The sequence below is a fragment of the Nothobranchius furzeri genome, chromosome 4 (assembly GCF_043380555.1).
Source record: "Nothobranchius furzeri strain GRZ-AD chromosome 4, NfurGRZ-RIMD1, whole genome shotgun sequence".
NCBI lineage: Eukaryota > Metazoa > Chordata > Actinopteri > Cyprinodontiformes > Nothobranchiidae > Nothobranchius > Nothobranchius furzeri.
In genome coordinates, this window is record NC_091744.1 from 71,926,354 (window position 1) to 71,952,907 (window position 26,554).

The window sequence follows — 26,554 nt, forward strand, 5'->3', positions numbered from 1 at the left end:
ATTTGTCTTTTTTCTTTGTTTTCAAGGCCCACTAGACGCCAACACAGTAACTGATGAACACGTAAAAATAAACTAAAACGTGTCTAATTTATTTAATTAAAATGAAAAAAATATATAAAAAATGAACACAATGTATACAAATACATAACACAAAACAAATTTGAATGAAAAGGAACAAATAGAACAAATACATGTATAATTTCTGCCTCTTTAAAAAAAGGGAAATTATTAACACATTCTAAATTTTAATTGTCAGACATACACAGAATATTTTTTCACCACAGTCATTTAATGCTCTCTGGACACAGGACATGGAAACAGTGAGGCAACAAGAGACACAGAACTGGAGGGGTTTAAATACAAGAGGGCTGGGAGCTTGGGTGATTGGGAAACGAGAGGCAGGCGGGAGCAATCAACAGAGACACAGGCTGAACCAAAAGGGAGACAGGACAGGGTGTGACACATTTTAGTTGTGAATCTCTTTCAACATGTAAACACTGACTCTCTTTTGAAACATTTTCTGAATATTAGTTGGTAAAATACTTGTGTTTTCTCTGTACATTGTTTGCAATATGTTTCAATCTACCAAGTCATGGAATTTCTGTATTTTATATTTGATGAATATTTAGAACATTGTTAACTGTTTCATACAAAACAAACAAAAGTTCTAAATGTTATTGTTTTCTTGCAGCTTAAATCTAAAACCAGTGTTCTATGTTCTGTCCCATTTAGTACTGGGATCTCTTTCATTTAATTGAAACAATCTGATTTAACATCAGTCTTGAAAAAGAGAATTTGTAAATCAGCATGTTTCATCTTAAGCCCGCACGCTTCATCTCTTCCTAGAGCGTGGTATACTTTAGCCCTCCCGTTTGCTTGTGCAGCTTTGTCTCCGTGCCTCATCCTGACTGTCTTTACTCCCAGCTGGAACCCAGTTCCTGCTGACTTTGTTGCTGGACGATTTGTCCAAACAGAGATGAGTTGCTCAACATATTCCGATAGCAAGTGTGAGTAATTTGGCCATGTCCCTGACTGAGCTCATGTGTTTGGGCTGTCATTGTTCTTCTTCAGTCCTTTTATTAACGGCTGACTTGGCATTTTCCTGTTTGGAGTGGAAGTTCCTATCTCTCCATCTCTGAGCATCCGCTTCTCAAGCTGTACTCGTATAAATGAAATAATATTTCATTGGCAAAGGTTATAAGAAAAGCAAAGTGTGTGCTATGACAACTTGCATGACAAAGCAAATCTTTACTTTTTATGTTACATTCTGCGCTTGGTTTCCACAAAGTTTTCAGAATGCGTTTTGCAGAGGTGTGACCAAGTCACTCCTTTGCAAGTCACAAGTAAATCACAAGTCTTTCCATTCAATTCTCGAGTCAAGTCCAAGTCAAAGACGTCCAAGTCGAGAATAAATAAATTCCAGAAATAAAGCTTCTTAAAGCTTAATTTATTTGCTCAAACAAGCAGAAAGTGCAACTGAAATAGATTATAGACAAAGTGCTGCTGCATTTAGCCGTACAAGATCACACCCAGAATGAAGAATGATTTGATTTTTGTCCATGTCGTGCCATTTTTGTGCTAAAATATCAAATATGCTCAAGTCATCATCAAGTCAACAGATGTAAGTCGATTCAAGTCGCAAGTCATTGGCGTTCAAATCTGAGTCAAGTCGTAAGTCTTTATAGATTTTATCAAGTCAAGTCAGATGTCATTAAAATAATGACTCGAGTCTGGCTCGAGTCCAAGTCATGTGGCTCAAGTCCACAGTATTTTGGTCTTTTCAAAATAAAAGAAGAATTTACACATTTTTGGTAGAAAGTCTTTCCATGGAAATTAGCCAATATGAAGACATAAAAAGTCAATATTTAGCCCTTCGTCAGCCAAACAGAGCAAGTATACAACAGCTGTCTGTACTTCAGAGTTGCTTTTTCCAGATTGTGCCAAAGGTATGTGGATCAGCGTCTATTTTAGAAATATCTGTGGAATTAAATTAGTGCATGAGGTTACTAGACCCCCACCACTGGGTACTCGTGACCAAATTCTGTATACACATAAAGGTGACACTATCAAAGACTACAGCAGCCTTCTTTTCGTTTGCATTGGTTCATTTTTGTAAAATCAAACTTGACAATAATGCATGCAAGAGAAAATATAACCTCAAAGATATTTATTTAATATTAAATTTTTATTACTTTTTATTGTCATTGCACAGGTGTACAACAAAATTGACTTTGCACTCATTAAAGACAGCTCACATAGGGAGGTAAGTGAAAAAAAAAACCAAGGCTAAAATAGAAGTTTCTCTTTCTCTCACCCACACATACACACTCACACACACGCACGCATACGCACACATATGTTTATTCGCACATACAGTCAGTTTAAGGTGCAAAAAAAATTAAAAGTATAAATGTATACATGGTAATGAGACAAGTCTAAAACTATAAAGTGAAATATAAAGTAAACATAATATAAACATAAACAGTCACATGTTGAGGTATCAGGAAGAACTAGCTTAATGCTTTGTCCAGCAGAATCACTGTTACTGACCTCCTAGCAGCAACATTCAGTTCAGTGATGGCTCTTGTATAAAAGCTGTTCAACAGCCTGGTGGTGGATGTTTTTATTGCCCTGTATCATTTACCAGATGAAGAAGTTTGACGGCATGGTTATCAGGGTGGGTTTAGTCCTTTAGGATATTTGTGGTTTTTCAAAGGCAGTGAGTGGTGAAAATGTCATCCAGGGCACGCAGATGTGTGTTTGTTATGTTCTCTGCAGTTTTGATTACTCTCTGCAGGGCCTTCCTGTCAGCTGCAGAGCTGCTGCTGTACCACACCAGGATACTGTTGGTCAGGACACTCTCTATGGAGCAGTGATAAAACCACATCAGCAGTTCTTGTGGCAGGTGAATATTCCTGAGAGCTTTCTGGTGCTCCACCTTTTTCCTTCTTGGGTGAATGATGATTTCTTTGGTTTTATTGGTGTTCAGGGTCAGATTGTTAGCTGTACATCAGTCCGCCAGCTACTGCACTTCTTTCCTATACGCCGACTCATTCCCCTGGCTGATTACCCTGGTTTCACACTGAAAGCATCAGCAGTGCAGAACAGAACAGCTTCAAATAGAATCCATTATAGTCTATGGACTGTTTCAAACCAGCAGCGACGTGGACATTTCCGGGCGTGTCCCAGAAGCGGCATGCCGCACCGCTAAATATAGGATCGGGTTCTCATTTTGCTGCAAGCTGCTTCTGGGAAACGTCAATTTTCTGCTGTTAACATAAAGCTAGACAGGAAATCGCACACTGTTTCAGTGTAAAATCCCTGGTAACTTTCAAAATAAAAGCACTGCAGTGATGCAATTTCATATACGTATACCGTAAATCCTCTAATACAGGCCCGGGCCTGTATTTTACTTAAGCTCATCAAGCTCCAGGCCTTTATTGGAAGGAGGGCCAGAATTAGAGGCAAACCTCAATTTCTATTTGAGCAAAATGAACTAATGGTTCGCTGGAGTTTTTGACAATTAAAATTGCGCCCACATTTTCAAAGTTAAACACATTTCTTTTAACAATGGTAGTTTCTGCTTCAGCCCTCTCCCGCCTCCCCCTGCGCAGCGGCCGCAAACTCACTGATGCGCCTGCAGCCTCTCAGAGTTCCTGCTGCTCTAAACATTAAAATAATTATTTCAGTTTCTGTTCCTCACTTCTGATTACTTTCAATGGTGTCTGTTTGTTGCAACCACCAGGTACAAAAACTAACTTGTTTTTATTTGACTATTTTTCTGTCCTGCGTCTCCTCTCAATCCTAAAGAAAAACTCTACATGGGTTCATATATATTCACCTTACAGTGTTGGGAGTAACGCGGTACAAAAGTAACTAATTACTGTAATGCATTGCTTTTTGCTGTAATGTGGTAATGTAAGGCATTGCAGGGAAACAAAATGGTAATATTTACTCGGTACAATTGTCAGTACCGTGGTAATTACAATGCATTTTTAAACCCAGAATCAAGATGTGGGTTTCCTAAAAATTCAAATTGCGGGAAGCCTGAAAAAAGATCCAGTATCCACATATATTACGTCATTTATGGACTCAGCTTTGCGGGCATTCTATGAGCAGAGAGGACGCAGCGGTATTGGCTCAAATACTCCAGCTGTGTCCTGCGTGCGGCCGCTGTTATATTCACAAAATCGCTCCACCAAAACAAAGCAATTCGTTTACGATCATTTATATCAGCCCATATTCTCTGGTACTTCATGTACTTTTCAGCTGAGTTCATAATCTGTGCCCCAGTGGTTTCAAGTCATTGCTGCCAGAGCGCAGCGCATCTTAAGCTTTTCATTTTTTATTTTTTTGCAAACGGTAGATCCCTTTGGCTGATTAGTTAGAAAGTAGGAAATCTAGGAAACAGTTTTTCTGGAAGATGGAGAAAACACGCAGCATGCAGGAAGGTTAGAGAGAGAAAGGGCAGGAAATTATTCAAATAAAATCAAGAAAAAAAGAAATAAAGTAGGTAGATTTATCCCCAATACACATTTTTACCAGTGAAAAGCAATAATATATAAGCATTTAATATTAATAAATGTGATAGAATCAGATCACCCCAGAAGTCAGTCCCACATCCAGGGCCGTATCAAGGCATTTGGGAACCAAGGCAAATATAGGCTTGGAGCCCCCACCACCTCACTCCCTGCTCAGTTAATATAAGATGGCTGCGTGCTGAGAGTACAGATTGTTGTTGCTTTCATTTAATAAACAATCATTTTAAAGCACTGTTATTATATCTGACTGTTTTTAACAGCAATTCTAGCTCAGACACCACATCACCTTCCACATATATGTCATGAGCTCACTGAGCGTCAGATTACCAGATTCATATTGAAGTTGTATTGGTGAAAGTAACAAAGTAATGCAAAAGTAGTGTAATGCCTTACATTTTAAAATCAGTAATATTGTAATGTAATGAATTACTTTAAAATGAGGGTAATAAGTAATAAATAATGCATTACAGTTTTGAAGTAACTTGCCCAACACTGTCACCTTATGAGTTACCTTTGAACTGCAGTTCTAAAAGATCTACCGACCGCGAAAACAGCGGAGTGCGCGCTGCTCGCCGGCCACATCAGTTAGGTGCGTCACCGAGGACAAAACAGGTGATGCGCCCGATCCACAGCAGTGAAAAGCATCAGGCACAAATAAAAGAATAAAAGACAGAAAACATAAAAGGAAATGAGCCGACTTGAACGATTGCGTGTTAAATTAGTTTTTGAGTTGGTGACACCTGATTTGATAATGTTACTGTGGCCGTGCTCAGGACGCAGATGTCTGGAGCGCGTCAACAATCAGAGCTTTGCATGTGCAAGCTGGTTAAGATTAGGATGGGGGTGAGGGGAAGGTTAAATTGCAAGAGGGTAAACGTCACAATTTGGTTAAGTGTCCGTTTTACGGCGGGTGTCAGTACCGACGCTCTGGCACATCGCGTTGCCTCCCGACGTGCAGGAGCTCGTCACCTGCTGACAGCAGGCTGCTGTCTTTTCCGTGGACTGCATCTTGCCTGTCATTATCACGTGACAGCGACTAGTCTATGACAGGCATAAAAAGTCACTATAGAGCGGTGAAGTCGACTAGTGACTAGTTCATACAACCCCTACTGCTCCCCAGAGTTTTCTGCAGCATAATCAGCACGCTCTCTTTGAACTTGATATCAAATTTTCGCCTCCTCTTCGTCTCCGCACATTTAAAGTTACCCTCGTGGTCTGTCACTGGCAAATCAAAAGTGAGATGGATGACACAACCGCCCCCGTACTTGCTTGTTACCACATTCCACTCGGCCACAATAAAAAAACGGCCATTATTCACCTCTGCCAACTCCGACACTGGCCAAAATGCGATACCCGGCAGTTAATTAAATACAGGCTAATATTAGAGGATTTACGGTATGAAGCTTACGTGTGACTCAATGGTTTATTTACTCACAGAAGTGTGTTTTACAGTTTCCAGCAGTGGAGAGGAACATCATATATGACATCAAACTGCGATATATATATTTCCTTCTTTTTGGTTTAGTGGCGAATTGCATAAACACATCGTGACCTGAAGTCTCGAGGGATCATATGATCTTGCGAGTCCAGCGAAAAGCACAGTGAGGAAGTCGTGCCGCTGCCAAGACGCTCCCGGCTTGAAAAAGACAGCTTTGAAGTTTGCTAGTAAATCGTTCCGCTGCCATTTTGTGCCGCCAACGCTTCCAGTGTGAAAACGAGGTTAAGCCCACCATGGTTGTGTCATCAGCAAATTTAATGATGGCGCTGGTGTTGATGTGTTGCAGCACTAATCTCTCCATGCACTTCAAAATGAGAGGTTTTACTGCTACAGGCATGTAGTTGTTGTGGCTTGTTGAAGACTTTTTGGGTATAGGTACCATTGTGGATATTTTTAGACAGGTGGGGACAGAGCGCTGGGACAGCAACATAATGAAGATTTCTTTGAAAACCTCAGCCAGTTCCCTTCCTGGAATGCCATCTGGACCAGCTGCTTTCCTCCTGTTAACTCCTCTGAGTGTACACTTTACCTCAGCGATCTGCAGGATGATCACTTAGCTGTTGCTCGCTGGTGTTGGAGCTGGGGTCATGGTTCCAGCAGTCTTCGCCTCATGACGGCCAAAGAAGCTGTTGAGCTCTTCAGCCACTCTGGCGTTGTTGTTGGATGGTGAGTTGGTGCTGGTCTGATTTGTGATGTGCCATATCCATTGCTATGCACGTCCTGGGTCTGAGTTGTCAAAGTGGCTCTCAATCCTTCTCCTGTAAGCCACCTTGGCCTCTCCGATGCCCCTCTTCTGCTCTGACCTGGCAGTGCTGTATTGTTGAGCATCGCCAGACCTGAAAGCTTTGTCACGGGCCTTAAGGAGGAACTTGACGTCTTTGGTCATCCATGGCTTGCTGGTCTTTGTTGTTGTAGCAGTATCTGTGCAATGTTTTATGTAAGAGAGAACCGTGGAAGCGTGGGTCTGAATGTTTTCATCTCTGAAAATGGAACAGTTGGTACTGTCAAAGCAGTCTTGTAACTATTCTAATGCTCCCTCCAGCCACACCTGAACCACTCTGGTCTGACTGATTGACTTGATTTATTGACTAAAATTTAAAGGTCAGATTTTTTTCAAATCACATTCAAGAGGAAATTATCCTTTTGTGTGTTTTATATTAATTTGATATAAAATAATTTTCATTTCTAATTTTTGGTAAATAGAAAAATAATGAATTGGTGTGGTTTTAAAAGAAAATGAGAAATTGTCATCTTAAAGCCACTTAGACCCAACATGTCACTTGTTACTTGGTGTATGGGAACAGATTCCCTGCATAACTTGTGTTTTTCTTTTTCTGACTAATTATACAATTCATAAAACAAAGATTAAATGACTAGAAAATGTAAAAATGTCAGTTTTACAATTAAATTCTCCCTTTGTAAGTAATGTTTGCACATAATACACATGATAAACGCAATAAGGTGCGCAAGCAGTATGCTTAGATAACTAAGAATTCAAAATTTGCTGTGACCTATTTTTAGACATGTTTTAGTTCCATGCATTAATCATTTGTTTTCATGATATATAATGAATGTCTGCTGTTCAAATGAATTATTCTGATATACTGCATTTACGAGCTGAACCGCAATAGTTATTTTAACCAGTAGCTCTAAATGCTGCTCAATAGCAGGTTAGCTGTTGGTTAAAGGACCACGTTTAGGTTTCTACGTGACTTTTGTCTTTCTTCATCTGAGCATTTCTGTCACTTTATCTAAATCTGTAATCATGCTGCAGCAAACAAGCTGACTGTCAGATCAGTCCAGTGGCAGCATGTGGAATGGTGGGGGTTGTCCGGAGGAGGTGGGGTCTGTCCCATGTGTCGGCCGCCTGATGGAGAGAAGAGGGGAACGGCACGGTGGGAATGAAAAGACACGGTGCTGTGCAGTCTAGAGACTGCAGACATCCAGCACAGAGCGACTTGAATGTGTTAAAAAGCTGCAGCAGAATGGACTACTGATGAGGTAAGAAAGCTAAACTGGTGCAACAAGAGAGCAGTAATGTCTCTTTACGTTGCTGTTATATTAATAGATGTTTGCATTCTAATTTTACAGTGAATGTATGTCAAGACTGTCCTCGGGTATAGTCACTGTAAATCTTTCAGAGTACTAAATATACTTGCTCTGCATGCTGTTTAACCTCCACATTGCAAATGACTTTAACTCGCAGTAATTAAAGAGTGTTGGTATCATTTGTGTCCCAATACATAGTTAATCTTTCAATTTTTTCCAGGCTGGTTCCCAAATAAAATCCTTGGAACTGGATATTTTTGAACTACCAAACATGTGATTGGATTACAGACATTTCCATCAAGAGAGTCGACCCTCGTCATGGGATTTCTGGGAAATATTTTACTCCTTGTTTCATCTCTGTCACTTCATGCCATGGCTTTGACTGTAGGAAATGTCAGTGAAAGAGACACAACACAGTTCCTCACACCACCCTCTCATAAAGCTCGGGAATCAAACTTGGCTCAAGGTAATGCTATGTTTGGACTGGAGAACACTGACTTCCTGAGTCAACTTGTGAGCTGGCCCTCATCGTCATCTGAGGATACGGACAGACAAGGCGTGCTTGGTGAATACAGCGAGGAGAGCACCGAGACTTACCCAGACAGAGGATCGACAACGAGAGAGGATACTACCCTCAAGGAGATTGACCAGACATCACAGTCTTCATTAGGAAATCAGCCACAGAAACTTAATCACTGGCAAACATTTAATTTTCCATCGTCCGAGAAGATCAATGTATCTGATTTAAATCAGAGCACAGAGAATGAGCCAGCAATCACAACACTCCAAAATGAGATAATTGAGAGTCAATTACCTTTTCTTCTACATGGATCATTTCCAAGTCCTGTAGAGTCTGCTGGATCTGGGGGTAAGTCTGGGCAGCATTCCCCAACAGCAGTCAGCAACAACTGGGAATGGACTAAAGGCTCACCTGCTTCCACACGAGGAAAGCCAAATGTATCAGATGATGGAACAGATCAGAGACACACAAAAACAACCACAGGTACGAGTCATATGCTGCACTGTCCAAAATATTAGGACATCACACTAGATTTAAAAAAAAGTTGGGCACTGATTTCAAACAGATTTGCTTTATTGGCTACAATTCATATCACAAGTCTTAAAATCAAGCCGTGTTGTGTTCATAAACGTTGAAGGAGGTCGATGTTAACAAAGCTGGAGTGATTATCCTTCATTTCAGAGCTACTGAACATGCCACTGCAACCATGTTGATCAGTTGAGTTGATACAGGTGAAGAAAGTTTAGTTGACAGATCAAAAGAGGTAAATGTACATACCACCATGATTTTAACAAGTTTAGCATCGCATGTTTGTTTTTAGCTTTGCTGAATCTTTATTGACAATGGGGCTTCACTTCAAATGAATGTCCAGAAATAGGACACATTCCATTTTTAACCAAGCTAACCTTTTGGCTATGTTTTCATAAGAGCATCACAAAATAAAAACAGCAATGGGGTCAACACTGGCTAATCAGCACATCTCTCTCTCTCTCTCTCTCTCTCTCTCTCTCTCTCTCTCTCTCTCTCTCTCTCTGTCCGTCTCTCTGTCTCTCATTCACATGAACACATATGCACACAACTTGTTCTTGCTCCCATTTTTCGCTGTGTGACCCAGATAGAGCTTCCCAGTTGCAAGCCAGCTCTGTTTCATTATGGATTAACTTCACACACACACACACACACACACACACACACACACACACACACACACACACACACACACACACACACACACACACACACACACACACACACACACACACACACACACACACACACACGTTTCCATCCTGATCTCTTTTCAGAGCTAAAAACTGCAGTTAGCCTGATTTGCTTGGATAGCTTTCTTAATTTTATGAGAACAACAATTTTTCTGATTGGCAATGGTACAGGGGTGGCTTAAGGTTTAGGTATCCTATCCAGCATGTTTTAGTTGTTTCTCTGCTTCAACACACTTGATGGTTGAATCACCTGTTCAGCAGCTCATCAAGTTCTGCAAAAGCCTGCCAATTAACTGCTGATTGAAATCAGGTGTGTTGAAACAACAAAAACATGCTATATACCGGCCTTGCGGGACCAGGATTTGGCACCCCTGCAATAGCAAGAATGAAAACAATAAGAATTCAATGACCCAAGCAGTGATATGAGAAAGCAATGCTAAATGCCCATTAGCATACACAGGGTTAAATGTCAGTTCATGATGCTGATGTTCTTTTAATCTCCTTCATGAAACAATCCAAATAAAAATGTTTTGTGTGTTTTGCTTTACAGATGACTCCAGGAAAACCAGCCTGAACTTCTCCAAGACCAGTGGTACCTCTTTATCTGGGAGTAACACAGATACGTCCACCACAACCTGCAAGACCTCCGATCAGACCTGGACCCCCACCTACTCAGATGATTTTACTCCCGGCGAGCCCTTGAGCCCCTCCCTGACTCTCAACCCTGCTCTTCTAGTCCCTCTTTATTCAGACTGGAACTCTGCCTTTGCAACTTGGGGGTTTGCATGGGAAGCACACATCTATGGTCTGGGGGCAATCTTCACTCTGTTTGGCCTAAACTCTGGAATCTGTCTGTTGGGCTTACCCATACGGTGTCCTCCAGGATTTCAGTATTTCACAATGCTGCACTTCTTCATTTTGGGGTTTGCTGGGATCCAAGCTTTTACTTTGGTCTACGATGCTTACAGCTCTCAAGATCGACTCCCACTTCTGGCGACTCAGCTGATTTCTGAACTGCCATTGCCATGTTTGATTTCAACATTCTCCTTTGCCTTTCTTCTCCTTTCCTTGCACACACGCAGCCATCTTTCACTCCCACATGCTATTTCTACCTCTTGCTCAGCCTTGCCCAAACCTTACCTTTTACTATTCATGTGTCTGTTGTATTTTATGCTTTCACTTGGATGTTTTGGTCTTCTCCAGCTTTTCCAAGGTCTCCCTATTGTGATTCTTCTTTTCCCACATGTTATATTTGTCTTCCTCACCATCTTTTTATCATTCTCCTACCTTATCTTCTATTGCTTAAGGCTTGTAAACAATAAGCATATTTATAGGCTGAATGACAGTGGAGAGACTGGAGGATCCCCTGAAGTAACACGACAAACAAGATGTCCCTTTCCCAAAGTAGAGGACTGGGAAAGGGCAGCAGGAGCTGGATTAGGAAGCTCACTGTGCTTGCTTGGATGTGGAGGTCTTCAGCTTTACGGGATTCTTCATGTGCTTGGTTTTGGTGGGGTAGATGGTTACGGGTTCCAACCATGGCCTTGGTGGGGCTATCAGATAGGTTGCAGATTCTGTGAGGCTGGGGTGTGTCTAGGTTTGTCCATTATTGGCACATATCCAATATTCTGCAGCAACAACTCTTCTATCAAGACCTTGACCAATCCCCGACCAGGATCATGGTCCCGTCTGTCTTACAGTTCCCCTTTACGAGAGCTCAATGTTCCCTCTGAAGATGAACCACATTCTCCGGTACTTTCTTCTCATGAAACCTGGCCCCAAAGTAAGGAGGAGAAGTTGGTTGTCTGTGAAGATGTCACCAAGAGGCAATCAGAGGTTCTTCCACTTTGTTCACTGGTGGAACCTCCAGCAAATGGAATAAACGTTGATCACAAGCTTGGTGAAAAACAAAGTACTATTCCCACACTTACACCAAACCCCCCCAAAAAATCTAAAACCATGGATGTGTCTCAGCAATCACTGAATAGCGTGGGTGCAGACTCAACCAGCGACTTTCGACCTCCATCTCCAATAGATTTGTCCCGCAGTATTGACCAAGCTCTGTTCAATGAATCTTTATTTTCTCACAGTATATTTGGTCCACAAAGACTGTCCCAAGGTTCATCAAGTGTCTCTTTGAGCTCTCCTAAAGCTACAGTGATAGAAGGACCTAGCTCTGTTGGAGATTCCCTTTTCAGAACCTCTTCATGTGGAAAAGTGGATCAGGAGAAATGCATGTCCAATTTCAGAGCCTCCAAACCATATGGAAGTTTGGCTTCTCGTTCCAATCCACCAATGCCACCAGAGCAACATGATTGGAAAGGGAGCATCAGTGGCTCAACCCAGGGTTTGTGCACTTTCCCCAAAGAAACTGGAAAGTTGCGTTCAAATTCATGGACTAATAGGGGGCAAAACTTTTCTCAAAGCAACTTCCCGCGAGGAATCCCCCACCTGTCTTACCATAGGCGATACCGAACCCTGAGCTTGGCCTCCAAGGACAGTCAGGGGTCTTGCCGGTTAGCAGGGACTAAACACCTCAGTGAAAGCAAGCAGCTGGAATGGGATACGGCTGTCCAAGCAGAGTTTGTTCATGTGTGCAAGCAAATTGATGCCCTGAGTGTTTGCAGTGATACCATTGACTTGTAGAAAATGTTTTTGTCAAAAAATAAGAATATAACTAAAATGGTGAAAAATAGAATATTTGGATCACAGGACTTTGATGGATGAAGTAAAGCGTACATCACAGACAAGAAATCACCTGAAAGGAGAACTAAACCTAATTATTAACAAAGGAATTCAAAATCATTTTCCTCTGGCTGATTGTGTGATCCTGGTACAGGTTCAGCTCCTAATTCAGAGAGCTGGTATATTGTTATGAATGGACTACTGTGATGTTTAGAATAACCGGTAAGTAATTATACCACAAGTTTTAAGGGGACTCTCAACATAGAAAAAATATGCCACAAAGTCACTGGAGGACTTTAGTTAGCAATGATAAACAATAAAAATAAGTTGGTAGTTTTAATTTCTCTCAGGATTATAATCACTAGTTTTCAACAGGGTCCATCCATCCATTTTCATCCGCTTGTCCGGAGTCGGGTCGCGGGGGCAGCAGCCTAAGGTAAGAGGCCCAGACTTCCATCTCCCCAGCCACTTGGGTCAGCTCCTCCAGGGGAATCCCAAGGTGTTCCCTGCAGGTGAGAGACATAGTCCCTCCACCGTGTCCTGGGTCTACCTTTAGGTCTCCTCCCGGTTGGATGTACCCCGAAAATCTCACCATGGAGGCGTCCAGGAGGCACCCTGACCAGATGCCCGAGCCACCTCAACTGGCTCCTCTCGATATGGAGGAGCAGCGGGTCTACTCCGAGCCCCTCCTGGATGACTGAGCTTTTCACTCTATCTCTAAGGGAGAGCCCAGCCACTCTTCGGAGAAAACTCATTTTGGACGCTTGTATCCGCGATCTCGTTCTTTCGGTCACTACCCAAATCTCATGACCATAGGTGAGGGTAGGAACGTCGATCGACCGTACAACGCCCACATCACTGCAGATGCAGCACCAATCCGCCGATCGATCTCACGCTCCAGTTTTCGCTCACTCATGAACAAGACCCCGAGATACTTAAACTCCTCCACTTGGGGCAGGACCACATCCCTGACCTGGAGAAGGTATTCTACCCGATTCTGAATCAAGGGGGTATTAAAATCAATTGTCTGCAAAAACTTTTAGTGCTGGGGGAGAGTAATAGTCCAATGCTGATTGTTAACCCGAGTCTGATGATTTAAAGTCGTCATCTAATTTTCTCCTGAAATTGTCTCAGTTTTATGTATGGACAACAAAAACCTTTTAAATCCTTGATGATCTTTTCAAATTAATAAGGTCTTTTTTAGGACTGAATAACAATAATGACCCTTTGCTTTTTTAAATTACATTGTAGTTAGAAAAAACTTCCTGTTGAAGTTTTTACAGTGGGTTGCAAATAGTGTAGAAACGCTACCATCTCATTGAATAAGTGAAGGTCAAGAAAAGTGGAAAATAAAAACAAAGGTACTTTTTTAGCCTGTTGTGAAACATTGGCTTCCAGAGAAACAACTTTCATCAGAATTAAAATGACAGTTTGTCCTTCTTTATTTCTATAAATGCTTTACATAATGAACACTGTAAACAATAGCTAGTCATAAAAATAAATGTATTCTCATCTGTAAGTTGAACGTTTGCCAAATGTACGAACATGAACATTAACATTTTTGTTACAATATCATTTACACAAAATTTAATGTTTGAACTTTTTGAGGTAAATCAGTCACAGTAGTTGTACTTTTATTACCTGACGTTGGAAAAAGAGGAATAAACTCTGAAAACTTACAACAACACTTTCTTTGTTATTCAGTCTGACTTTATGTCAGAGTGATGACCAAAGCATTCAAAAGAGCATGACAGACGGGCCTTGGTATCTTTGGATCTCAACATGCAGGTGCAGAACCCAATCATGACCCCGACAACCTAGAATCACTCTGGAAGGCATGGACGTTTTCAGTGAGTTAAGGTGCCCGTCTGCTGTGGAAATGCTTCTTGGTCTAAACCTCAAAATCTTCCAGAGAAGATCATTAAAACCACAAATAAATAAATTAAAAATATACATGCATGACTAGGTTATTTTGTGATTCTAGATGTGAGTGAGTGAGTGAGTGAGTGAGTGAGTGTCTCTACATGTGCCCCTGTGATGGACTGGAGATTTGTCCAGGGTTTCTTCCCCTCACTGAGATCGACACTAGCTTCCCACATCTGTGATCTGAAAGGCGTTTGACTTTCTATGTGCTCAGGTTAGACTCCAAATTTCATGTTTTTTTTTATTTAATCTGCTGTTTACACACACGAGGCTAAGTTAGGGAAAAGTCCACTTAGCATCTTTGTAAAGCTCACATTTGACTTTTTTACAGCTGCTCCAAATTTTACAAACGACTACTACAAACATCTCTATGAGCACTTTGGAGAAAAACTAAATCATTCTTTTTAAATCAATTTAATTCTGTGCCCCTGTATTAAGTTGATATTGATCTTTAGCTGAATAAAACTTTGTTAGATTAAATGAAGTGGCAAAAGCTAATTATATTTCAAGTTGAGATGATTTGTTGTTGCCTAAAAGCTCTCTTTAGAAGGTGTGAACAAGACTCCTGCTTTTTATTGTGCCTAGGAAAAAGGGAAGAATCCTTAAGAAATGCAGACTTTGCAAAATCAAATGTTTTAAGAGTAGAAATAACACAGAGATAATAAATAGAAACTTAACAGAATTTAAACGAATTATTTAGAATTATTGCATCTATAATAAATGCACATGGAGAAATTTAAACTATATGTATAAAATGTTAAATTAAAAAGAAAATCTACCCTTTCCTTCATCAATGTTCTGCTTAAAGAGCAAGTCACCCCCAAATCACATTTTTTTGCTGATAAAACTATATAAAGGAATGTCTAATCATGCTACAGACACGTGTAGTCAATAATTTGGCAGTTCATTGCATCTTGGTTAAAATTAAAATATTCTGCCTAAAACTGTCAGTGTTGCACCGTCGTCAGGGAAAAATTCTGCACTGTATTTGAATTTAAATCTGCCACCGCTATTGGCTAAGAGGTATGCTATGATGTCATCTGGTATATTACGATGTCATAATGCCATTGTGAGCCTATGTGTGTGTGTATTTGTTAGCGGCTCCGCCCTCTCGGTCTGCCAAGCAACAGCATTTGTTGCATTTTTCAAACATGAAGTGGGAGTGAAGTAAGTTTCTTGTAGGGGGTGACTTGCTCTTTAATGAATGATATATTCTCACGCCTACTGTAAGATGATAAACAAGTGTTTGTGTTATTGTGTCTGTTAATTTGACTGCCTTCTGCCACCCGGTAGCAGCGTTGTGCTTAGCAGTTTGGTCACATGCGTCCATTGCATCTGCTCATAGCAGCTGGAGATGGGACGTTAGGTCCAGATCGTGTGTTTCCTCTTCCTCCTGCTTCAGTAAAGCCACTTCTTGTAACTACATTTGAAATGAGAGAGTCATCTTATCAGTAAAAGAGCAATTTTCACCGGAGATCAGCCAAATAAAAAAGATGATAAAGCAAGTGTACTTACATGGCACAAATGAATATCTAATATGAAAGCATGAGTGGGAAAATGAGGAAAAGGAAAAATTTGATGCTTTGGACAGGCAGATAAATTCCAAGTGAAAAACAAATTGTTTACTAAATAAATGCTGACTGGATAGGCAATAAGGAACTGATCACTTTAACAAACATGCTAACATTTATAGGAGAATGGAAACTATAAATAACATGGGATGGTGTGATGGGAAATTAAAAGGCCAAGTTCACTTGATTTTTTTTCAACACTTGTGCAGCAGTCTCTTGTAAAAATGAATGACCTGTGAGTTGATCTCTGTGGGGGAAAAAAAGCACTGGCGCTCCCGTTTCAGGAACTCGTCCTGACTGTTGGATAAAAACAGTATTGGATGTATGGAAATGATTTTGTCTGGGTACCATCTGGTGTTTGTTAATTCAAACGAAGGTTCATCCCTTGTACATATTTTGTTATTATTCTGCACCTCCGACAGGGAAGTTCGACCTTGTAAGTCTGCAGTCCTGTTATCACAAAAAAGCTCCCTAGTTACGTCCAGACGGAGCGTTTCTCTGTTATATCAGGAACCTCGGAAAGTTGGCTTTCTCTGAAGGGGGCGGGTGTGTTTATCTTTAATGTGTGTGTGCTATGTTACTTGTGAATAAAACCTTTTGAGAGCTTCGGCTCCATGAGAGACCATACAGCTATCCCATTGGTGCGTGTCTTTATTTTCTCTCCGGTTTTGCAAAATCTGGTTGTTTATTATTGGTTGTTTATTGACAAATAAAACCTAATATCTCTAACCCCTTTGCGTGTGTTGGACTTTGTTTTGAGGTACACCTGGATTGATTAAATAAAAATACCCAACAGGATGGTGTGATGGGAAATTAAAAGGCCAAGTTCACTTGATTTTTTTTTCAACACTTGTGCAGAAGTCTCTTGTAAAAATTAATGACCTGTGAGTTGATCTCTGTGGGAAAAAAAGCACTGGCGCTCCCGTTTCAGGAACTCGACCTGAGCTAAGAAGAGATGAGCAAAAGACAAAATTCCTATTTCCTGAAATTTGGACATCTCACCTCTGATTGGCTAACAGCAATGCAACTCTACCAGTGACTCTGATTGGTTTGCAACGTTGATGTTTGATTTCCACAAATAACATAAGCTTTAAGGAGTTCTGCTGTGTTGTGTAGTTGCTAATGCTAACAGTTGGCTTCCACTAGCTGAGACGCGCTCTGCTCTCTCCTGGACACTAAATCAACAACAACCTCCCCCATCACAAGCCAAAACGGGTGAGTCCATGAATGCAATTTTTTTCAATGTGATGCTCAATTGTTACTGTCGCTTTTCTAATCTGAGCATTTCCCTGCTCATTTTCTATCGGCAGCTAATGCCGGAAAAAGAGTTAGAAGACCGTTTTTCCATTTAGCTTGTATGTTAAACATAGAGGGACATATATTTAGAAAATAGCAAGTAAAACTGGTTTCTCCATGAACTCGGTCCTTTAAAATATAAACGTAATGCTTACGAATGGAGACCATGAATTCCCCCTTCCATTTGTGCAGACATGGTTCTCTTCTCAAACTTCAACTCCCCTGAGTACATCATTGACCTAGAGACAAACAAAAATTACAGACTTTCAAAAGAACTCAAACTTCAAAAGCCTTTTTAGTAAACACACATACAATAGTTCATACTTACCTCAAGATGGACAAACTCCTGGCTCCTATGTCCTGGCAGCCATGTTGTATCCCAGCGATCAGGTAAGGAACAAACTTTTGGATGGAGCCTTTATCTTGTACTGATCCTGAGACTCCTTGAGCCACTTTTACTTTATCTCCCTCGCTAGAAAAACAAAATCCATGTTTAGTTTGTTATGTTTTTTTAAAGAACAATACAGACTTTATGTATACCTAAAATATCGTTTTTGACTGTTGTTCTTCTCCATGGCATCCAGAGACCCCATTCCTCTGTACTTTTTGAGACGCACCCCATCTGAAAAGAAATATTCTCCTGGCGCCTCGGTAGTTGCAGCTAGCAAAGAACCCATCATCACTGAAAAGAAAATAGTTATGAGACAACAGTTGAAATAGTTTTGTTATTAAAGTAGTGGTTGACTTGTTTAATTATTGCATTTGCAGTGGTCTCCAGTAGGAATGAATGTCTTGTAAGTCATTCTCGGGGTGGGGGACTATACCGGTGCACCATTTCTCAGACATAAAAGTTGCCCACTTCACAGCTAAGCTTCAGATGGCAGGTTTTGGAGTCTTATTTCCTGATATTACGACATCTCACCTCAGATTGATAACAACAATGCATCTCTACCACTGACTTGCAACGCTGATGTTTTATCTCCACAAATTACACAAGCCTGGAGGAGCTTCTGCTGTGTGGTAGAATTGCTAATGCTAACGGTCAGTATCGACTAGCCAAGATGTTCTCTGCAGATTCCCGGACATAAAAAAAACAAGATTCGTCAAGATGGGTGAGTTCATGAATGTTATTAAACAGTGTGACGTAGATCTGTCAGGCTTTTCAAATCCTAGAGTTTCACTGTCAATTTTCTATCAGAAGCTGCTGCAAGACATCGGTGTAGGGGACTAGTTTCATGTTTAACCTACATGAAAATCTCAGAGCGACTTTAAAATTTGTTAATAAAGGAAGGCCATTTCTTATGACTGAAATTAAAATGAGTATCTCTGTATTCAAACCTGTAGATGCCCCAAGAGCAAGAGCTTTGACCACGTGCCCGACTGTCTGAACGCCTCCGTCAGCGATAACTGGGACTCCAAAACGTCTGGCATACTCGGCAACTTTGTAAACGGATGTACCTTGGGGCCGTCCGCATGCCATCACTATGGAACAATAAAGCCGGATGAAACTGTCCTGCACACCATTTCATTCCATGTAAACAAAATTGTGGTGTTTTTTTTTTTTATTTATTTTGGGCAAATTTGTAAAAACTATTGGTTTCTTATTCATACCTTCCTGAGTGATGCAGATGGAGCCACTGCCCATGCCAACCCTTAGTGCATCCACACCAGCATCTATGAGGTTTTTAGCCTGAGCAGCTGTCACCACTAGAGAGTGACAGAGGCACAGAGAAGAGTAGAGTGATGAAGACAATTGGATGTTTTATGTCCAACAACATTTTTTTGTTTTTCAAGGAGGGCACAGACTCACCGTTACCTCCAATCACTTGTAGATCAGGATACTTCTGTTTAATACAGTTTATCATGTTGATTTGATACACAGAGTTTCCTTGGGAAGAGTCCTGTAATCAAATACATTTGATAAATTATTCATTAAAGGGTCTTTTTGGCTGATATCAAGAGTACATTATATAATTTTAAAATTAATAAATAATAATAATAATAGTAATTGGTCATGTGAATAAGCTGTGTTGAGAACGAAATGCATGATTCCACTGAAATAAACATCAATTTACCATTCTATGAATAAATTGAACTGAAACACTGTGTAATTTTTTTATTATTTAAATAAGAGTTTGCAGGTTTCTTTCATTTACAGTGTCTTGAAGACAAAGACAAAAACTTGATGACACATTGAGAAAATGTTGCTAATGGACTCAGAGCGTAAATACGGTAGGATGTTCAACAGAAATCAAAAAGCATGTTCATGCCACGCATGAAGCTCACCAGGACCACTACGTCCACCCCAGCCTGGATGAGGAGGTCCAGTCTGTACTTGTCATCCTCCCTGGTTCCGATGGCAGCTCCACACAGCAGCTGTTTGCGAGAATCCTTGGAGGCCAGAGGATAATCCCTGTTCTTCTTCAAGTCAGTTCTAGCAATGATGGCAACGAGCTCATCATCATCATTAACAATGGGGAGCTTACCTAGCGAAGGAAAGATCATACGGAAAATTACACTTACTTTTTTAACCACAGCAGAGCCTTCTGGAAGTATTAATACCTTTTTTGCTTCGCTGCAGTATATCATTAGCCTCCTTTAGTGTGACTCCAGCTGGTGCAACCACCAAGTCGTCTCTTCTGGTCATGGTCTGTAACACAAAGTGCACTTTTTGTTTTAAGAAACAACTGATTAAAAGTTTGGTATTTCCGCAGCTTTGGTTTTTACAGACAGATTTTCTACTAGATAAGTGTTACCACCCCACACACCTCTTCTAGAGGTCTATCATAGTCCTTTTCAGACAAAAAATCGATATCCCTGGAGGTCACGATGCCGACCAGTTTGCTGCCCATCTTCCCGGTCTCGGTCACTGGGATTCCGGAGAAACCATGGCGTCTCTTGGCTTCAAACACGTCCCTGACTGTGTGATGAGGACTCATTACCACGGGGTCTGTGATGAAGCCCTGCTCAAATTTCTGACCAAAACAAAAACAGAAGCCATGAGTGATGAAGACATTTCAGCTTAGTAATTATCTTGACTTTTTCTATCTGACCTTGACTTTTCGCACTTCATTGGCCTGAAACTCAGCAGGGCAGTTGTGATGGATTATTCCAATCCCACCCATCAACTGAAGTCAGCAAAATGATAAAAAAAAGATATTTCCCAACAGATATCATTAACAGGGGGCTTTTTCTCCAACTAGTTTATCTAACTGAGACTTTACAGAGCTGATTAGTAATGATGTGTGCCTGTTAAATTTCTATACTTACTGCCATGGCGATCGCCATGGATGACTCTGTGACTGTGTCCATGGGAGATGAAATGAGAGGGGTTTTCAGGGTGATTTTTCTTGTCAGAGCAGAGGTCAGATCCTTTGAAGCAGAATGCAGGTGGAAATAAAAGCATCAGCCTAATGCTGGGCGACATCATTTATTATAAAAGGTGCAACATAACGAGATAAATCGAAAAACAGCCAAGCGAAGGCAGTGTTCTTAACAGTGTTTTTCTTATTCTATACCATGCAAATAAATCTTAAAGCCAGTTTGGCTGCATTAGTGGCTGGCTTTGCCTGCTGAGTGTAAAAGCTGCAGGTCTGTTTTTGAACACCGGCTAACAAGCAAACACCCATGTGGCCAAGGCTACAAATTAATTTATTGTCCCAGCAGAGTTTAAAAAGCAGAGCGAGGCAGACAAACAATCCTCTGCTCATTTAAGTATGGTCTAAAACATTCTCTTCAATGTCATAAAAGACACAAAAAGTCTCGTGATTTTTTGGTAATAAAATTGCAGCCATGAATGAGATTGTAGCTTTAACTTGGCTTGTAATAAAAATACCATGAATGTTTAAAGGGGACTTATTGTGCAAAATTCCCCTTTTGCATATTTTGTGCTGCCATGTGCATCTCTACTGCGTCTCTAAGCACTCCAGACGTGAATAAAAATCCATCAGTCTGCTTTCTGTCAGTGTTTGGTTTAAGGAACTATGAGCCTTAAACAAGCCTCTTCAACAAGTCCCCATTTGTGATGTCACGAATGGGGAAAGTAGAATAAAATCACCTCTCACGTGTCAGAGATCTGCTGCTGGAGGAGCAGCGGATCTAGTCTGAGCCCCTCTCAGATATCAGAGCTTCTTAGCTCATAGCAGCCTGAGCGGGGGAGGGGTGGGCGTGGCCAGATCCAGCTTTTTTTCTTAAAGTGACAGAACCCTGAAACACTCATTCTGGATGTTACTGACAGTGTCAAGAATAAAACAGCTGAGACTGCTTTATGTGAGAGGGATTTTGTGTGAAAAAATGTCATAAACAGGTTTTGTATCGACTATAGAACAAGTATAACTTAAGAAAAAAAAGCCATAACACGTCTCCTTTAAATATAACACACACACACACACACACACACACACACACACACACACACACACACACACACACACACGCACAAGCATGCATTGTGGTAATACTTACAACTTCTTCAGAAGTGAAATCTATGAAACCAGGGAGAATAAGGAAGTCACTGGAAGGAGAGAGGAAACAAGAATGTAATTTCCTTCCAAAACTTTAAATTACTGTATTTATTAAACACAGAAAACAATATAAAGTATGTGTTTGCCAGAAATAAAAAGTGTGCCACAGATTAACGCACACACACACACACACACACACACACACACACACACACACACACACACATATATATATATATATATATATATATATATATATATATATATATATATATATATATATTATAGCATGATATTTGAAAGTAAATGTGAATGCATGCATTTTGATAAAGTTAGGACATTTTTATTTTCAAGATTAAAATGGGTTTTAAAATCTCATGGATTTCCAATTTTTAATTAAATTATCAAACATTTTTGATGTCCTAAATTCTTAACATTTGTCATTTTATACAGAGAACTAAACCTATATTTAAAAAAAAGTTTTGCTGTGGCAACACTTTCTTAATCTAAGAAAGGGTCCTTCCTAAATCCTGCCAGTCCTTTTTTTCTAAATCTGAATCGACTACTATGACACTCTCAGATGAGTACAGTTTTACTGAGGGATGTGGTTCTTTTGCAACGATGGGGTTAAAGGTGCATTGTGTAGAAATGAAGTGAAAATGACATCCTGTGGTAAAATTTGGTCACTGCAATCTTTTTAAAGAAATCTGGAGCTTTTTGCTGGCCGTCGTCAAATTACAATTGTCCGCACTGCAGTATTAACTTGCTTCAGATACGGCAACCTCACACTCACTGATGTTAATCAATAGTTGCGTCCCTCCTTCTTTTGTTTTTAAAGGATCAAAAAGGAGAATCCCCAAAGCCAGCTGGACATTAAACATGTTTCATTTTAACCTTCCTTTTGAAATGACTGAAACACTAACACTTTTGGAATTTTCTCACTGTAAAATTCTCAATATATTCTTACATACTGCACCTTTAAATTATCTCTCAGCAGTTCAACAAACTGAAATTCACCCAGATAAACCCCAAACATCCCATCTGTTATGAAAACTGCTTTGACACCTATTAACACTAACAGCACCCTCTTATGTTGCTCATCCAACCCCCACCCCTCTCTTTCTACACACACACACACACACACACACACTCGTAGAAAGTATTACTCATAATAATCCTCCATTTAAAAGCTAAGCTGATGTGATGTCTCTTTGGTGTAACTATCAACAGAGATGAAAGTGTTTTTTTTAAGTGCGCATCTGATATCCGTGCATTTGCTGGAAGACATACTGACCAGTTTTCCACTCTACCACTATTCTCCAATAACATTATTTCCTGTTATGTCAGCTGCTAACTTTTTGTTCTCTTTTAGTATTTTTCTCTCCAGAGAAGCTACACCAGGGCTAGAGTTCTGCTGAGCTGTGATACCTTCCTGGAAGTGGCCCTCGGCTGCTTTACTGCTACCGAACACTGAAAACAAGCTGGCAATTTTTTCTTGTCTCTAGCAACGTTCTAGCATAGCATAGCTATCAATATTATTTTTTTTAAATCTTCAACTTAGACAGTACTGCTACTACTATTTCATCTGTTTATTTTGTGTTTTGCTCTGTCTTTTCAAACCCCAACCCTTCCTGTTAAAAGAGTTTTCCTCTCCACTGTCGCTACATGCTTGGGAATAGTTGTAAAGTCACTGAAAGTCAGTGACTTGATACAATCTGCTGGTATTCCTTACAAAACTTTGTACTAATTTGAATAATGAACTGAATTCAATGCATTGATTAGTGGGTTTGATTGGAACGCGTGCTTGTAAAGTATCTTGAGATGACTTGTTAATTGGCACTAAACTGAAATGAATTAAATCTGTTACAGCATGTTAGCAATGCCATTTTAGATTGAGAGATGTTGTTGGAATCAACGCTGCTTTTCTCTTGAAAATTAAACTGTGCATGATGTAAAAACACCTTTTCCTGCTTAGCAGATAATTACAATGAGTTTTCTTACTTGTACGTCAGTCCGTCGCCGATAGCAAACAGCTGCTGTGCTGTGAGTCCATCTTCAGGAACATAACCTGTGCCCCCACTGATCAAGTAGTCAGCCATGCTGAAATGAAACAAAAGTTCAGAATTGTTCAAATCAAATAAAATCAAATCGCTTTTATTGTCACGTCACATGTGCAGGTACACTGGTACAGTACATGTGAGTGAAATTCTTGTGTGCGAGCTTCACAGCAACAGTTGTGCAAAATACAATAACGTAAAAACAAGCAAAATATAAAAATGGCTGATCTAAGTAATAATATATGTAGTATTTAAGGTATATACATTCCTAAATGTGTGTGCTAAGCATTTTATTTTTTATTTTTCTACGTGTGTGCATGTGAGTGTGTGTATAATGCGTACATACATATTTAACAAATGAATAAAGTAAACAATAAAAATAATATATTGTTATAAACTTGAGGTTTAGGGGAATCTTGACAATTTTTCATACTTGCATAAATATTTATCTATTTTTTGCAAGTAACAAACCCTTTGTGTTTAATGCTGGAGTCCATATAGAACATGTGTTGTCTTAATAACACATGTTATGTGATTTGTCAGTTTCTTAAATTTGATGAGCAAATCACGTTGTTTATCTCACTTTTGACCTCTGTTTGACATCTGCTGGGTTCAGATCGGAAAAGCAGACAACTGCCAACAAAAGGAGCATCAATGGAAACTATATATACGTCTGCAGCAGTACAGTCGTTAAGAGGATTTGGTCAGCTGCCAGGCTGCCAGTAAACGGGCTTTCAAAAACCATCAGTTGTTGCTACTAGAGAATAAAAACACCTTTGCTGGTACCAGGGCCACAATGTTTAAAAGTTATGAGTTTTCATGTGACCCAGGCAGAAATGTTACAGAATAAGGAGACAAACTTCTCTGGTTCGTATCCAGCTTGGATTCTCGTGGCGCTGTAACGCTGGGCTGCCGTCTCATGCCCATGTCCGTGTGATGATGGGTGGGCATGACCCAGAAAGGGAAGTGGCTGCTCCCCGTCTCTGTTTGGGACGCAAGGCCGTGCTGGTTCCATGTCTCCCACGATCCTCCTGTAGTCAATCTGGTAGCTGTCCCTGTCACCGTCTGCAAATCGGTCATAAACCTGTCCTTCCATCTCTGGGGAATCCAGGATTCTGACCTCCACCGGCTCCTTTCTGTCTAGCAATCAAGCACTTTTATCTCACTGCATATCAACAAGCAGGATCACACCTTCCACTCCACGTAAACACAGGGATCAGCAGGTCCTGAGAGACACACTCACTTTGCTGTTCACTTACACGCTCAGGCTTGGAGTTCAGCCTCACGTCTCTTAAATGCTTGAAAGTAAATAGTCAGGAACAAAACATGGCAACCTTAGGTTTGCAGGGAAAATCTTGAAGGTAGGAACCACCTGTTTAAAAAGGGAGATTCTGCAGCAATAAAAAGTTGCTTTAAAAATATTCGCCTCAAGAGAAAATCCTGCTCCTGTTTGAAACTCTAATCCTTAAAGTCAAGGAAAGGATTGAATGTCAGATTTGCCTTTTCTTCAGCTTGAAATAAAAAAGAAATAAAGATTTTGGCGAGGTCTAGTTTAGTTGTCAGATATTTGTTTCCTGCCCGACATTCTCACATCCCATAGGTGCTTCTCTCCACTCTGTTCTCCTGCAGGCTGCTCGGCTTAACTCTGTTTCTGACAGTGGCAGACGTCACTCTCCCATCTCACAAAGAGGATTGGGAGCATTAAAGCAGGAAGGGGTGGAGTGACATGGGTGTGTAGGGTGGAGTGAGGAAGTAGGGCTGCGGAAGAAGGGATGGCACAACATGACACTTAAACACTTTTACCTCGAAGGATTACGTTAGTGTCAGTGTGTGCGTGTCAAGGACACGGAGCTGTGAATGGAACAAAGGTCAAACCTTGGGACGATGTCACACAGCATAGATGGCTTACAAACTCTTACAAGAGGCATCTGGAACTAATCCGCAACTCAAAGGAGGCTTGATTATATTTATTAACTATGAAAAAAAAGTGCTAAAAATCACAATATATTATCAGTTTTAGCAACATGAAAGAGAAACACAAGGAACCAATTGGACAAGTTGTGTTTTTTCCAGTGTTGCAATAAATGATTAATATATTTGATAGTACAGGAGAGTGGTTTAGTTTGTGCAGGTGACTGTTTATGTTTATGGGATTGAACCAGAAAATCCTCTTATTCTGTCTCTGTGTCTCTCTGGATCCACGGCTCCCCCTTTAGGTGGATAAATAACAAGATAAACAATTAGTGTCACTTCTGGTGAAACCAAAAATTTAAAAAACAAGATTTATTTAAGCGCCTTGGGGGGTTGTAGAACTTTAAGAAGACGCTATACAAATACAGGCCATTTACCATTGGATGGCCTGTATTTGTATAGCACCTTCTTAGAGTTCTACAACCCCCCAAGGTGCCTCAATACACAATCAGTCATCCACCCATTCACACACACATCCACACTCTGGTGAGGATGAGCTATGATGTAGCTACAGCTGCTCTGGGGTGCAAATATTAATTTTAATTACCTGAGTTTCAGATGCAAAATAAAAACAAAATCAATTTGACTGGTTAAATTTTTATTTTAATGTCATGCAACATATATCTGAGTAATCAACAGCATGTTTGGATTTTATGTGCACAAATGGGATAAAAAGGATCAAAAATTTCATCAAATTGATAAAACGTGAAGAGATTATGAAATATAAAAATGTGAGGAGCTCCAATTGCAGCAAAATCAG

The 26,554-nt window shown here is 40.3% G+C and overlaps 2 protein-coding genes across 3 annotated transcripts; one reads left to right on the top strand and one right to left on the bottom strand.

Moving 5' to 3' along the window:
* The first annotated feature begins 625 nt into the window (after positions 1-625).
* On the top strand, positions 626-12,478 carry prrt4a (proline rich transmembrane protein 4a). 2 transcript variants are annotated; one of them, XM_054733635.2, is made up of 4 exons: positions 626-2,905; positions 7,814-8,040; positions 8,309-9,091; positions 10,379-12,478. In XM_054733635.2, the coding sequence occupies exons 3-4, from the start codon at positions 8,407-8,409 to the stop codon at positions 12,472-12,474; spliced, it is 2,781 nt and encodes a 926-aa protein (XP_054589610.2). In that variant the 5' UTR covers positions 626-2,905; positions 7,814-8,040; positions 8,309-8,406; the 3' UTR covers positions 12,475-12,478. The 2 variants fall into 2 exon arrangements, with proteins under 2 accessions (XP_054589610.2, XP_015820135.3); XM_015964649.3 differs by lacking the exon at positions 626-2,905 and having other exon boundaries at positions 7,181-8,040.
* A 1,376-nt stretch (positions 12,479-13,854) lies between these two features.
* Positions 13,855-26,554, bottom strand: impdh1a (IMP (inosine 5'-monophosphate) dehydrogenase 1a). The gene is made up of 16 exons (XM_015964651.3): positions 24,684-26,554; positions 23,768-23,866; positions 21,768-21,816; positions 20,574-20,675; positions 20,357-20,431; positions 20,072-20,278; positions 19,866-19,953; positions 19,590-19,789; positions 19,114-19,204; positions 18,915-19,010; positions 18,642-18,785; positions 17,844-17,985; positions 17,632-17,775; positions 17,459-17,542; positions 15,952-15,968; positions 13,855-15,856 (listed from the first exon to the last, which is right to left on the bottom strand). Exons 1-16 carry the CDS (start codon positions 24,917-24,919, stop codon positions 15,753-15,755), a joined length of 1,878 nt encoding a protein of 625 aa, XP_015820137.3. The 5' UTR covers positions 24,920-26,554; the 3' UTR covers positions 13,855-15,752.

What these genes read in the sequence shown, in the direction of transcription:
- prrt4a (XM_054733635.2), top strand. Translation starts at nt 8,407, where the DNA reads ATGGGATTTCTGGGAAATATTTTACTCCTTGTTTCATCTCTGTCACTT. An exon ending in ACACACAAAAACAACCACAG is followed by an intron (nt 9,092 to 10,378) that starts GTACGAGTCATA and finishes TTTGCTTTACAG; the next exon opens with ATGACTCCAGGAAAACCAGC.
- impdh1a (XM_015964651.3), bottom strand. Translation starts at nt 24,919, where the DNA reads ATGGAAGGACAGGTTTATGACCGATTTGCAGACGGTGACAGGGACAGC. An exon ending in ACTGCAGCGAAGCAAAAAAG is followed by an intron (nt 19,790 to 19,865) that starts GTATTAATACTT and finishes TTCCTTCGCTAG; the next exon opens with GTAAGCTCCCCATTGTTAAT. An exon ending in GGGTGGACGTAGTGGTCCTG is followed by an intron (nt 19,205 to 19,589) that starts GTGAGCTTCATG and finishes ATTTGATTACAG; the next exon opens with GACTCTTCCCAAGGAAACTC.